Source organism: Heptranchias perlo, chromosome 10 (genome assembly GCF_035084215.1).
Source record: "Heptranchias perlo isolate sHepPer1 chromosome 10, sHepPer1.hap1, whole genome shotgun sequence".
In the NCBI taxonomy this organism is placed as follows: domain Eukaryota; kingdom Metazoa; phylum Chordata; class Chondrichthyes; order Hexanchiformes; family Hexanchidae; genus Heptranchias; species Heptranchias perlo.
In genome coordinates, this window is record NC_090334.1 from 79,781,694 (window position 1) to 79,796,678 (window position 14,985).

At 40.0% G+C, this 14,985-nt stretch overlaps 1 protein-coding gene across 5 annotated transcripts in view; it reads right to left on the bottom strand.

Annotated features, from left to right (window-relative positions):
* Positions 1–14,985, bottom strand: part of smek1 (SMEK homolog 1, suppressor of mek1 (Dictyostelium)) — a 101,810-nt gene that overhangs the window by 55,949 nt on the left and 30,876 nt on the right. For all 5 annotated transcript variants that reach the window (XM_067992083.1, XM_067992082.1, XM_067992081.1 and 2 more), the window contains exon 3: positions 10,614–10,712. In XM_067992083.1, coding sequence (XP_067848184.1) covers positions 10,614–10,712 — 99 coding nt within the window. The remainder of the gene's footprint in view (positions 1–10,613; positions 10,713–14,985) is intronic.

Here is a 14,985-nt window from a genome sequence, read left to right on the forward strand (position 1 = left end):
AACTGAATACACATCTTTTCCTTTCCCTCCATTCACTTTCCCCAGAGCAACCACATGTGCACTGCTTAGTCAAGTGCCTTATTTTACCATATTACTGTTGATATAAATAGCAGCAGGGCACGCATTTTCAGAAACCTGGTTCGATACAGTGTACCACATCCTCAGGACATCTCAAATCAATTCACAGACAATAAATTGCTTTTGAAGTGTAGTTACTGTTATGTAGACAAATGCAGCAACCAATTTGTGCACAGTAAACAAATGAGATGAAATAACAAATTAATGTTTGTGGTGCCTCATCCGAAAGACAATACAGTACCCCCCAGAACTGTACTGAAAGTCTGTGTCAGCCTAAATTATTCAAACCCTAGATTGCGGCCTGAAGCCACAAACTTCTCATTCAAAGAGCAACCAACTGAGCCACGCTCACACTATAACTTCAAAAGGAGTTAATTTCTTAGCATCGTGCAAGTATTTGTGCTTTACGGTTGCTGACTTTTTTTTGTTCCCCTTTCCTCTCCTGAAAGTGCTAACTCTTGCTGGGACAAGTGGACCCCGGTACGCTGACTTGGTGGCCATTCTTCACGTATGAAGTAGCTGAATGTCAGTAAGATATTGTACTATGGCGATATTGTAGCTAAGCCACCTCCCAACCACTCAACATTCATACAAGTTCACTTTCCAGTAGGACAGCAATCAGAAGCAGAAATCATGGCCATTTTCCCCACAGGGGTGCCAAGGCCAAATGTAGTGCCCTTACCTCCACCCAGGTCACAATTAACTAACTTGGCATTGACCATCGACTGAACCTGGGAGTTCTTGCCTGTATAGTTCAGCTACTTTGTGCCTTTACAAACTGAGCCACCAGTGGAGTTCAAGTTGCCAAATTTCTTATGATTGAAAGGGCACAAAATAAAGGCTACTGTGCTTGTTGAATTCCATAGCACCATGCTGGGAGGACAAAGAACCAGATTATATTCAATTTAGGTCCTCTACCACAGAACAGGCTTCAAGGTCTAAGTTTACTTCAATGGGAGAAGGAATCACTGCAGCTGATTGGAGAAGGTTGGATTTTTTTTGTCCAAGGACGAAGAAGTTTAAAAAATGAAAGAACATGCAAGAATTTATTTTTAAACTTAAAAGGAAGGAGTTAAGAAAGAAACTTGCATTTATATAGTACCTCTTAAGTTTTTAGGGCATCCCAAAGCACTTTGGAATTACTTTGCAAGCGCAGTCACTTATTTTGTAGGCAGCAGCTAATTTGCACAAAGCAAGGTCCCACAAACAAAGAAATAAATGCCCAGTTAATCTGGTTTGGTGGTGTTAGCTGAGGATAGAATACTGACTAGGACATTAAAAACAGCAAGGATAAGGCTGTAATTCGAGCATTAAAAATAAAAGAAAAAGCACAAGACATGAAAAAAATACAAAATAAAAAGTCACTAGATAAAGAAAGAAAAACAATGTCAGAAATACAACCGTGCATTGGTTCTCTAGCACGTTGTGTCAGAAGATTAGCTTGTACCTATACAAAGGATTCAAATAATAGGGAACGCAAGTTAAAAATGAGTAAGTCATGGAGAACTTTTTCTCATAGCTATTGAAGTGGATGTTATCAATGGGTTGAAGAGACAGTTGGGCACATTTGTGGAGAGAGAATGAAGAGGCAGTTATAAGTGATGCTGTTCTTAGATAAGAGGGGCCGGCTTGTTTGGCACAATGGTTTTTTCCCTTTCCCGAAAATTCTTGTGTGTTTAAGAATTCCCCACAAATGAGTTTTCAGTATTAGACAATGCTGACAAGGGAAGGGCGCAAGCAGAGCACCAGTAATTTTCAAATAGTTGAACGACGGAGAGCGTTAAAATAATCAGCAGACAAGCCCGATACTCCATTCTCACTAATCTGTTGAATGTCTCAAAATATTCAGCCTCAGAATGCCAAATTGAATACATTCTGACCCCTGAAGTAGAATAAGCCACTGCGATGGCAGCTCAAAGATTGTATTTCAGCATTCTCAATGCCAGGTTAATATAAACTCCAGACCACATCCTGTTCCACTACATAATTATTGTACAACAGCAGAGTGTTTTTACACTGTTTACTGGAGTGATGTCCTTTATTTCCCAAAATGGGGGGGTCCCCATCTCAGTTGTGAGGAGGCATTGCTGCGAGAGGTAAATCAGCTAATTCCCAATCAGCTGAGAAGCAAGTCAGAAGGTAAAATACTTTCAATGTGAGGACCAAAAAGAGTCTTTGGCTAAACATATTTACTTACTCACTCCATGGGTTTACATAAAGGCAAGCTTAGGATTTCTATAAATAATCAAGTGAAATTTTTTGCAGGCTAAATCAGCTGTTCCGCTGTCTAGAATTTACTAACCGCTTTCTCCCTGTTTTGTTTCTACCCAAAATATTGTTGAAACTACCAGCATAGCTACACTTATACTTGTGTTGCTATACAGAATAAAATCTCATTTAGCAGATAATGAAGTTTTATTTTAAATTAATAAGGGCAATAAATACTACAGCAGTGCAGTATTTTAACAGTGTTTGTTGTAAACAACATTCAGAAATCCTTAGGACACTTGGGAAGGCAAAAGCACCAAGGCATTCTTGGTAATGAAAACAGGGAGTAAACAATGCTGAAAATAGCCATTACATCATTCTGCACAAACAGCACCATTTTGTTATTTCAGTTTTTTTTATTATAAGATGATTAAACCTATTTCTGCTACAATATTAGACCTTGTGATTTGTTCCCCCCTCCACCCCGATTTTGGATTTAAAAGAATAGGGTAAAATCAGTTGCAAGTAAATCAGTGCTTTTCCAAGTCAAAAACAGAATATTTGTTACCAGAAAACTTTGGGTTTAATCATGAAAATAATTTTAGACAGAAATATATACAAAATAAATAATAAAACAAGAAGCAAAATACTGCAGATTCTGGAAATCTGGAGGAAAAAAAAGCCAGGTTCCCACTCCTGATTGCTATCTAATCACGTCTGCTGGAAAGCATGCATGTGGTTGTTGGATGAAGAGAGAAATGGGCTTGGTTGTAGTGCATCCCACAGTCAAAGTGTTAGCAAGCAGGATCATCTAGATTCACACCTGAAGAGTGGCAAGGTACTGGAGGATGGTTGATATCTGCAGAGCCAGCAGGAGAGGAGAAAACTGGAGTAAAAACACACCCAAATTGCCTATTGGCTCAATGACAGTTAAAGTGCGAAGAAAATGAATATATCAGACATTTGCTAATTTTAAAGCTAATATTTATAATGAATATTTAACTATAAATGTTCTAAGTCTATACACAGAAAAATCAACTGTAAGCCAAAAATAGTTATTTCCTGCAGGAACAGTAGCCAAATACTTGCACAGATTTGTAACTTCTGAACCACTTCTAGGAATTCTAATTGTACCTCCAGGAGTTTGCACTGTTGACAGTTATGAAGATAACAAAGTTTTGCATCAAAGAATTGAATTCTAGGAAGGTCTGTGGTAATCCTTTTTGAAAAAAAAAGGAGCTTGAGGAACACAGTGTTAAAATCAAGAGCCCCTGGGAGCCTGAAACTCCGCAGCAGTTTTACTCAAGTAATTACAAAGACAGCTAGTATCCTAGGGAGTCTGCAAAGGAAAAGACTCGACAGTCTAAAACGTAAACACCAACAGCTTTGTAAACTTCCTTACTCCAAGCGCAATCCATCGCACCTGAGGGTTGCTATTCCACTGACCTTCTGCCAGTCACATCAGTGCGGTGCACCAGACGCATCAATAACTGCCCAAAACGCAAGCTTACCTTGAACACCGGTGATAGCTAAGCAGCACCAAATTTAGATGTTCATACTCTGAAAGTAGGCCCCTGTCTGAAATTTATCTGTATCAACTTAATCCAATTATCTAACTTTCCACCCTCCTGTAATTATGGGAAAAAAATCATAGGGAGACGCGTTGCTGGCCCAGTGCCATTTGTTTCCTAGTGGCCGGTACTGAAGACTGGTATTGGCTGCACTCAAGATCAGAACCCGCCCTTTCAACTGCAGGACTAATCCGGGCTGGTGAATCATGTGGTAGGAGGGAAAAATCAACTTCACACAAAACACGTGCACACACACACACCTGTTTTATGTTAAAAATTTTAGGTTATGCATTAATACCATGCAGTGCATCTCCTCACTTGGGAAGATGAAAAACTGAAAGAGTAAACTTGGGCCACTCTCAACCTAGGCTTAGTCCCACTCCAGAGACAAAATCTAGGCTGACACTCCAGTGCAGTAGAGGCAGTGCTGCACTGTGGGAGATGCTGTCTTTCGGATGAGACATTACCCAGGGTCCCATCTTCACCATCAAGTGGACGTAAAAGATTCTACAGCATGATTTCGAAGAGCAGGGGAGATCTGCCCAGTGTCCTGGCCAATATTTATCAATCAACCAACATTGATGATCTAGTCATCATCACATTGCTGTTTGTGGGACCATGCAGTGTGCATATTGGCTGCTGCGTTTCCCTACAAAACAACAGTAATTGCACTTCAAAAGTATTTCATTGGCTGTAAAACACTTCGGGACATCCTGAGGTTGTGAATATATTACTTATCCCAACTCCTTTTCCCATTCTTTTCTATTTTCCTGCAAGTCTCACCATCATGGGTCAGAGAAAGTGTGGAACATGGAAGAAGAGATGGGACCTAGGATTTTCCAGCAGGACATCAAAAATATCGGAATATGAGCAGATTGAGTGATTTTTTTCAGTAAATCGTTAATAAATTTTATTTTTAGACATACACTCTGGGCTCAGCAAGAAAACAAAACAGACTAATCATTTCGAGCAATTTCATAAGTTGGGTTTGTGGCACTTGTTGAATCTTTATTGATTTTTTTTTGGTATTTACTTGTTCACTAATACTGTTGCTATATGTATACTCATTTGTGACAATGAACATTGCTTAGTTCACACTTCGTTGTTTTAATTTCACATGCAACAGACAATTTGTAGTGTGTCAGATGGAAGACTTAATTATATTGATTTATGGATATTAAACAAAATTAGATTTGATTGCAGCCATCTCAAATCAAAGTACATTTTACCCCTCAATCATTTTACTTTATTTAAGTCCTTTTAGCATGGAGATATATGGTTCAAGCAGATGCTGAAATATTTGCCAGTACATTAATTACAATCCAAATTAACCTATACACTAACAGATATCCAATGTTGGAAGATACACTGTTTTACGGCAGTGGCGTGATACCATAGAATACTGCTATGGTAAACCTATGTTTACGTTTTCCTGTTCCTTGAAGGCCAAAAAGTCTAATTGCTGTAAATCCTGAAGTCAGTTACATCTTAATTGCTGCTGTTGAGGTAAACTGGGGGTGCTCAGTGCTTCTAAATCTCCAGGTTGATCTGTAAACTTCCCATATACAACAGCAATTAACACGTAATGGACTTCCGCATGAAGTTATTATTTGTTCTTGGGACGTGGGTGACACGAGCAAAGCAGCATTTATTACCCATCCATAGTTGCCTCTTAGAATCATGATGTGGAATCATAGAAAGGTTACAGCGCAGGAGGCGGCCATTCGGCTCATCGAGTCCGTGCCGACTCTATGCAAGAGCAATCCAGCTAGTCCCACTCCCCCACCCTATCCCCGTAGCCCTGCAAATTTTTTCTTTACAAGTACTTATCCAGTTCCCTGTTGAAAACCATAATTGAATCTGCCTCCACCACCCCTTCTGGCAGTGCATTCCAGATCCTAACCAGTCGCTGTGTAGAAAAGTTGTTCCTCATGTAACCTTTGGTTCTTTTGCTAATCACCTTAAATCTATGTCCTCTGGTTCTTGACCCATCCACCAATGGGAACAGTTTCTCTCCATCTACTCTCTCTAGACCACTCATGATTTTGAATACCTCTATCTAATCTTCTCTCAACCTTCTCTGTTCCAAGGAGAACCACCTGAACTTCTCCAGTATATCATCCCTGGAATCATTCTAGTAAATCTCTTCTGCACTCTCTCTAAAGCCTTCACATCTTTCCTAAAGTGCAGTGCCCAGAACTGGACACAATACTCCAGTTGTGGCTGAACCAGTGTTTTCTAAAGGTTCATCATGACTTCCTTGCTTTTGTACTCTATGCCTCTATTTATAAAGCCCAGGATCCCAAATGCGGTTTAATTTCCTCTGCTGGGAGGGTGTAATTACAGCATGACAAGTTTACATAGGTGGTTTCTATTATAAATATGGATTTGGGAATTTACAATGGAAAAAGTTGACAGGAAGTACATGTAGATTAAGATTTTTAATAATAATATACAGGGTTTTGTTCAGAGTAGAGTTTAATTGCAAATCAGAAATCAGTATAAATTGTCTAGCTAGCTTATTTTAAGTGAGATTGTTAAGTCACTAGTTGATCTCCTGTAGTTTTGCACATGGGGTAATCAAGAGCAAGTGTCATCTTCGAGAGGGCAGGGAGACCAGGGCACACAGATGACATTTTAAACTCATATTCTGTCCTTATTTTTACGTAATTCTTTGATGTGATAATATTTATGGTTGAATAACAGAAGTGACAGTAATGTGGTAAGCTGAGAATTTGTTTGGAGCATAGGAATTTCTCTGCAGTATGGGGTGAGGATTTGAGAGATACAAAATGGAGGCGCTATGGCATCACCACTGGCAGGTGGGTGTAATTATAGCAGATATGTTTATATAGACAGATTCCATTGCAAATATGGATATAGCAATTTATAACAGTAATAGTTGACAGAAAAACTTTACAGCAGGATGGAAGACCGAGATTGCATGCAAAGTGATGGAAGGAGTCATCAACAGTGCTATCAAGCCACACTTGCTCACCGATGCTCAATTTAGGTTCCACCAGGATCACTCGGCTCCAGACCTCATTACAGCCTAGGTCCAAACATTGACACAAGAATTGAATTCCAGACGTGTGGGGAGTGTGACTGCTCTTGACATCAATGCAGCATTTGACTGAATGTGGCACCAATGAGTCTTAATAAACTAAAGTCAATAGCAATGAGGGAGAAAACTCTCCAGTGGCTGGAATCATACCTGGCACAAAGAAGGTGACTGTGGTTGTTATAGGCCAATCAAGGCGAGTAGATGGAATTAAGATACAAATCAGCCATGATCTAATTGAATGGTGGAATAGGCTCAGGGGGCTGAAAGGCCAACTCCTGCTCCTATGTTCTACTCATCTCAGTCCCAGGACATAGCTGCAGAAGTTCCTCAGGGCAATTTCCTAGGCCCGACTATCTTCAGCTGCTTCATCAATGACCTTCCCTTCAACTATAAGGTCAGAAGTGGGGCTGTTTACTGATGATTGTACAGTGTTCAGTTCCATTCACAATTCCTCAGATAAGAAAGCAGTCCATGCCCACATGCAGCATGACCTGCACAACATCCAGGCTTATGCTGATAAGTAGCAAGTAACATTCACACCACACAGGTGTCAGGCAATAACCATCTCCAAAAGGAGAAAGTCTAATCATGTCCCCTTGACATGCAATGGCATTATCACCAAGTCCTCCACCAACAACATCCTTGGGGTTACCACTGACCAGAAACTCAACTGGACCAGCCATATAAATGCCGTGGCTACTAGATCAGGTCAGAGGTTGGGTGTTCTGTGGTGAGTGGCTCACCGTCTTACTCCCCAAAGCCTATCCACCACCTACAAGGCTCGTCAGGAATGTGATGGAATACTCTCCACTTCCCTGGATGGGTGCAGCTCCAACACTCAAGAAACTCAACACCATTCAGGTCAAAGCAGTCCGCTTGATCGGCACCTTGTCCCCTAGCCTAAACATCCACCCCCTCCACCATCGAGGTACCATGACTACAGTGTGTAATATCTACAGGATGTACCGCAGCAATTAGGCAGAAACTCCCAAACCCGCAACCTCCACCACCTAGAAGGACAAGGGCAGCAGGTGCATGGGAACATCACCTCTAAATTCCCCTCCAAGTCACACACCACCCCAACTTGGACATGTATCGCCATTCCTTCATAATTGCTGTGTCAAAATCCTGGAACTCCCTACCAAACAGCATTATGGGAGCACCTTCACCAAATGGACTGCAGTGGTTCAAGAGGCAGCTCACCACATAGTCTCAGGGCAATCAGGGATGGGAATAAATGCTGGCTTTGCCATTGATGCCCTATTCCAGAGAATACATTTTGAATGTATTAAATGAATTATTGGGACCATATGTCACAGTATAAAAATTATTTGGATTTAGCTATGTCAAAGTTTGCAGACAACACAAAAATAGGGAGCATGGTTAACCACAAAGAGGAATGTAAGTGATTTCAGGAGAAAACAGGCAGACTGGTGGACTGAAGAGATAGATGTCAGATGAAATTTAATGCAGAGAAACGGGAGGTCATGATGAATGAGGAAATATACATTAAATGACAAGACTTTCAAAGGAGCAGAGAGACATGGATAGATAGATCTTTAAAAGTGGGAGGACAAATTGATAAGGCTGTAAAAAAAATGCAATCCTGGGTTTATAAATAGGAGCATAAAATACAAAAGAGGGCATGCTAAACTATACAAATCACTGGTTAGGCTGCAGTTAGAACATAGCATCCAGTTTTGGGCACTAAGGATGTCAAGATCACCAAAAAGGGTGCAGAAGAGATTCACCATATCATCAAGAATGAGAGGTTTTACTTATGAGATGAGTGAAGGATGAGGGGAGATCCAATACAGCCATTCAAAATTATGAGGGGTTTTGCTAAGGTAAATAGGGAAAAACTATTTTCACTGATCATTGAATTGGTAACTAGAGAGCATAAATCTAAGATCATTAAAAAAACAAAGGGAGAGTTCAGGAGCTTTTATATTTAAATGAAGAGGGTTGTTTGGACATGGAACATTCTACCAGAAACAATGGTGGAAGCAGAATCTTTAATAGCTTTTAAAAGGGATGTGGGTGAATATTTGAAAAAGTAAAACTGAAACGGATATGGGGAAAGGGCAGGGAAACGGGACTAGCTCTATTAGAGGTGGTGGTGAACCAAATGGCTTTCTGTGCTGTAAAATTCTGATTCTAAATATACCATGAGGGACTGCACAACTTTCAAAATAAATATGCTGTTGGAACTTAAATTGCCGACTGTTCAAATAGTAAATTTCAATCTAGTCTTTGGAAGTAGTTTAAAAAAAATACTTTTCACGGAAGTCAAAATATGTCATCACGTAGGAAGTGTGTTCTAATATTAAAAACTAGATTTTATTTTCAGCAGTAATTGACACCCGTGACCTTTTCAAATGTCAGACTTAGCAAGATATGGTCACACAGACTTGAGTCAAAAACAGGCTGTTGGAAGAGATAGCCGGGTCACTGAAGATTAATGAATACCCACAATCACTAACTCATGAAGAAAATGTGTGTTATGTACGGGACATAAATGCAGAATTTCCAAATTCCAACTTCCGAACTTGCAAATTATGCATACTAGTTAAAAAAGTTATGCATACTAGTTAAAAAACACAAATATTGCATACACAAAAGCAGAATAAAATGCTCTTATGACAATAGGAAGTGTCAAATTTATGCTAACAAAATTAGATTAAAACATGATGAGAAACACAACTGGTATTCAATAACTAATTTGTAATTTAATCTGACTTTTTAAAAAATGATCAAGAACAAAGGGGTTAGGCATAAATTGGATACAGAAAATAAGCAGTGCGTAGTGTGTAATCTATTTTTGAAATGCATTCTAGCTTTTATCATCAATAATTTTGTCCGTCCAAAATGTAGATGTGCACAGACCACTTTGAGCTGTGTAACATGAGGGTAGTCATTGATGTACTGGTGGTGGCAACAGTGGTGGTAATAGTGGTGATTATGTTGCACAAAAAAAGTGTATTGGCACAATATTAAAATTATATTGGGTTAAGTGTAATTTTTTTTACTATTTGCACCAATATGCCTAGTGAGGACACGGGGAAAAAAAAAAATCGCATCAAGATGTCATGGGGAAGATTCACTGCACGCCCTGTGACATCATATCAGTTTGAAAGTTTTAAAAAAAAAATTTGTTCAAGGGATGTGGGCGTCGCTGGCAAGGTCAGCATTTATTGCCCATCCCATCGCCATTCAGGAGGTAAATTAGGAAAGACTTCTTCACATAAAAAGGGAGAAGTGTGGAACACTGTCGCAGAAAAAGCAATAGATGCTAGCTCAATTAATAATTTTAAACCTGAGAGCGACAGATTTTTGCTAGCCAAGGGTATTAAGGGATATGGAGCCAAGGTAAGTAAATGGAGTTAGGCTACAGATCAGCCATGATCTCACCGAATGGCGGAACAGGCTCAAGGGGCTGAATGGCCTACTCCTGTTCCTAGTACAATATTTGCAAAATGCATTACTGTGTTTTATTTTAAAGGCATGATTAAACCAACTTTCAGAATCTTAAATGCAATACCGAACTCTTGAAAAAATGGCCACACTAGTCTGAATCTGATGATAATCAACATACATCAAGTCAGATGGAAATTCAGACTTAAATTTATGAACAAGTGCTTTTTGAATAATGGTCCAGCCCTACTGTAACATTCATGTTTTGTGATACTCACCTGACATATCTTTTCCCATATTTCATCACAGCCTGCTTTTTCTTGAAAGCTAAGGGCCAAGTCATAGTTTTCTGCTTCTGACCACACAATCAATGTATCCTAAAATGCAATAAAAATTAGAAAAATCAATAAAATGAAGTGCACAAATATCAACACACCAATACCATTATGCCACCTCGCCCTCTCCACTCATACCAAAACGGGCATGATATTTATTCTCTGAACCACAATAATGTAATCGTTCAGGAAGAGCTACGGGACACTGCTACAAATATACATGACACACTGACATCTGTAGAATACATAGACTTTATCACCTCTGTTCTTTCAGGATAATGAAGGATAGTAGTGAGAAAGGATCTTGGAATCCGAATCAGTGTGGGTGGAGATAAGAAATAACAAGGGGCAGAAAACACTGGCGGGAGTAGTTTATAGGCCCCTAACAGTAGTTATACTATTAGACAGAGTATTAATCAAGAAATATGAAGAGCTTATAAGAAAGGTAATACAATAATCGTGGGGGGTTTCAATCTTCATAGACTGGGCAAATCAAATCGGCAAAGTAGTTTGAAGGACGAGTTCACGGAATGCATTCGAGAGAGTTTCCTAGAATAATACGTTGTGGAGCCAACCAGGGAACAGGCTATTTTAGATCTTGTCTTGTGTAATGAGACAGAGTTAATTAGTAATCTCATAGTGAGGGATCCTCTGGGGAAGAGTGATCATAATATGATAGAATTTGAGAGTGACGTACTTAAGTCCGAAACTAGAGTCTTAAACTTAAATAGAGCCAATTACATAGGTATGAGGGGCGAGATGGCTCAGGTAGGTTGGGAAATTAGATTAAAAGATATGACCATAGATAAGCAATGACAAACATTTAAAGAAATATTTCATAATTCTCAATGAACATACATTCCATTGAGAAATAAAAACTCCAGGGGAAAAGTGATCCATCCATGGCTAACTAAACCAGTTAAGGTTAGTATTACATTAAAAGAAAAGGCTTATAATGTTGCCAAGAAGAGTAGTAAGCCTGAGGATTAGGAGAGTTTTAGAAACCAGCAAAGGATGACCAAAAAAATTGATGAGGAAGAAAATAGAATGAGAGTAAACTAGCATGAAATATAAAAAGATTGTAAGAGTTTCTACAAGTATGTAAAAAGGAAGAGAGAGGAGCAAAAGTAAACATGGGTCCGTTAGAGGCGGAGATAGGAGAAATTATAATGGGGAATAAGGAAATGACAGATGTTAAACAAATATTTTGCATCTGTCTTCACGGTAGAAGACACAAAAAACATACCAGAAATAGTCGGGAACTAAGGGTCTAATGAGAGTGAGGAACTTAAAGTAATTAATATTGGTAAAGAAAAAGTACTGGAAAAATTAATGGGACTAAAAGCTGACAAATCCCCTGGACCTGATGGCCAACATCAGAGGGATCTAAAAGAGGTGGCTGCAAAGATAGTGGATGGATTGGTTGTGATCTTCCAAAATTCCCTAAATTCTAGAACAGCCCCAGTGGATTGGAAGGTAGCAAATGTAACACCGCTATTCAAGAAAGGAGGGAGAGAGAAAACAGAGAACTACAGGACAGTTAGCCTGACATCAGTCGTCGGGAAAATACTGGAATCCATTATTAAGGACGTGGTAAAAGGGCACTTAGATAATCATAATTTGATTAGGCAGAGTCAACATGGTTTTATGAAAGGGAAATTGTGTTTGACATATCTATGAGAGTTTGTTGAGAATGTAACTAGCAGGGTAGATAAAGGGGAACCAGTGGATGTGGTATATTTGGATTTTCAAAAGGCATTCGATAAGATGCCACACAAAAGGTTGTTACACAAAATAAGAGCTCATGGGGTTGGTGGTAATATATTAGCTTGGATAGAGGATTGGTTAACAGACAGAAAACAGTGAGTAGGAATAAACAGGTCATTTTCAGGTTAGCAGGCTGTAACTAGTGGGGTGCCGCAAGGATCAGTGCTGGGGCCTCAGCTATTTATAATCTATATTAATAATTTAGATGAAGCGACGAGTGTAATGTATCCAAGTTTGCTGACAATACAAAGCTAGGTAGGAAAGTAAGCTGTGAGGAGAACACATAAGAGTCTGCAAAGGGATATAGACAGATTACGTGAGTGGGCAAGAAAGTGGCAGATGGAGTATAATGTGGGGAAATGTGAGGTTATTCACTTTGGTAGGGAGAATAGAAAAACAGAATTTTTTTTTTAAAAAAGGGTGAGAAACTATTAAATGTTGATGTTCAGAGGGATTTGGGTGTCCTTGTACACGAAACACAGAAAGTTAACATGAGGTAGAGCAAGCAGTTAGGAAAGCAAATGGTCTTTATTGCAAGAGAGTTGGAGTGCAAGAGTAAGGAAGTCTTGCTGCAATTGTACACGGCTTTGATGAGACCACACCTGGAGTACTGTGTTTTGGTCTCCTTATCTAGGGAATCTAAGGTTCATTAGATTGATTCCTGAGATGAAAGGGCTGTCCTATGAGGAGAGATTGAGTAGAATGGGCCTATACTCTCTGGAGTTTAGAAGAATGAGAGGTGATCTCATTAAAACATATAAGATTCTGAGAGGGCTTGACAGGGTAGATGCTGAGAGGCTGTTTCCCCTGGATGGAGAGTCTAGAACTAGGGGGCATAGTCTCAGGACAAGGGGTTGACCATTTAGAACTGAGGTGAGGAGAAATTTCTTCACTCAAGAGGGTTGTGAATCTTTGGAATTCTCTACCCGAAGGGCTGTGGATGCTCAGTTATTGAGTATATTCACGGCTGAGATAGATAGATTTTTGGACTGTAAGGGAACTAAGGGATATGGGGATTGGGCGGGAAAGTAGAGTTGAGGTCGAAGATCAGCCATGATATTACTGAATGGCGGATCAGGCTCGAGGGGCCATATGGCCTACTCCTGCTCATATTTCTTATGTTCAGGTTGTCTACCAACACCTCAGTTAACATGTCCTCCTTCAGCTGGGTGATAACCTGTTCTTTTTCATGGCTGTCAGCAATCTATTCAATTTCCCTTCCCCTCCCCAACAGGAGTTGATTCTTGGGGTATGGTTCAAAGTGTACCAGCAACTCTCCAGAAGCACCTCATTCATCTAGCCATTCATCATGTGCAAGCCTTGGCAAGCTATTCAACTGTGGAGGATAGAAAAACCTAGGATGATCATGGCCACACTTAATTTCAAAACAGAAAACCACCATTGTCAGCTGGCAAGTAGTCTGCTCAATCCTTGAATTAGATTTCAGCTGAAGTTCAGGAAGGGTGAAGGAGGAAGTAATAATCTCATTTGTTAAAGGCTGAGCCATGGAGACCATCAGGTCCCAGATTTGAATCTTGATCTCAACGTTGGTTTGCAGGTGGGGTTATAAAATTGGCCACACCCCATTCCTGATGGCTACCCTGTCATCCCTGCTGGAAAGTGCATGTGAACATTAGGTGAGGAAAGGACTGCAGTCATGTGAGGAGCCTCAGTCAAAAAGTATTCTGACACTTAACTGTATAAGTTCACCATAAAAAAGAAATTTACATTTATATAGCCCTTTCACATAACTAAACATCCAAAGGCACTTTACAAGAACAGCAGCGATGACAAGTAGGAGGTAGGGAAGAAGTTAGGGGAAATACGCTTGAAGAGGTAGATTTTGAAGAGGCTTTTTGAAGAACAGAAGGGAATAAGTGATGTTGCTTTCTGTCATCTTCTCAGCAGAACAGAGTCAAGAATACAAGGTGCAAGGTGGGTTGGAAGATTAAGAAAGGCTGCAGAGGTAGGGTTGAGCAAGGCCATGAAGGCATTTGAAAACAAGGAGCAGTCGAGGGCACCATGGACAGCGATGAAGGAGCTTTGCATGGGTTAGGATGTGAGCTGTGTGTTGGAGTTTGTGTAGGTTGGAGCTGGAGCGTTGGCAGGGAGTGTGTTTGGGACCCGGGAATGGGGGGGGAAATAAATCAAGTTTTGAAACGATGAAGGCATGCACGTGAATTTCAACAGAGGTGAGATCGAGTTGTTGCTTGGTGATATTATGGATGTCATGGTAATGGATCTGATATAGGGCTTCAAACTCTGCTCAAGATCTATCAGGACAATGTTAGATTCAGTCTGAGTGAGCAGCCAGGGAGGGAGATGCAAATAGCATTTGGTACACCAAGTTTCTAACAGGAATCTTAGAATGGCTTCGGACTTGTTGATTGTAGCAAGTTCTATTCCACTGACTTCGACGACTTTGACAGGCAGTTGGACAGGTCAACAACAGTCACTGAATCAAAGGTGGGGGTCGACGGGGGTGGGGAGGGGGAGTGTGGATATATATATATATATATATATATGAGAAATGGACACAGATAATGTA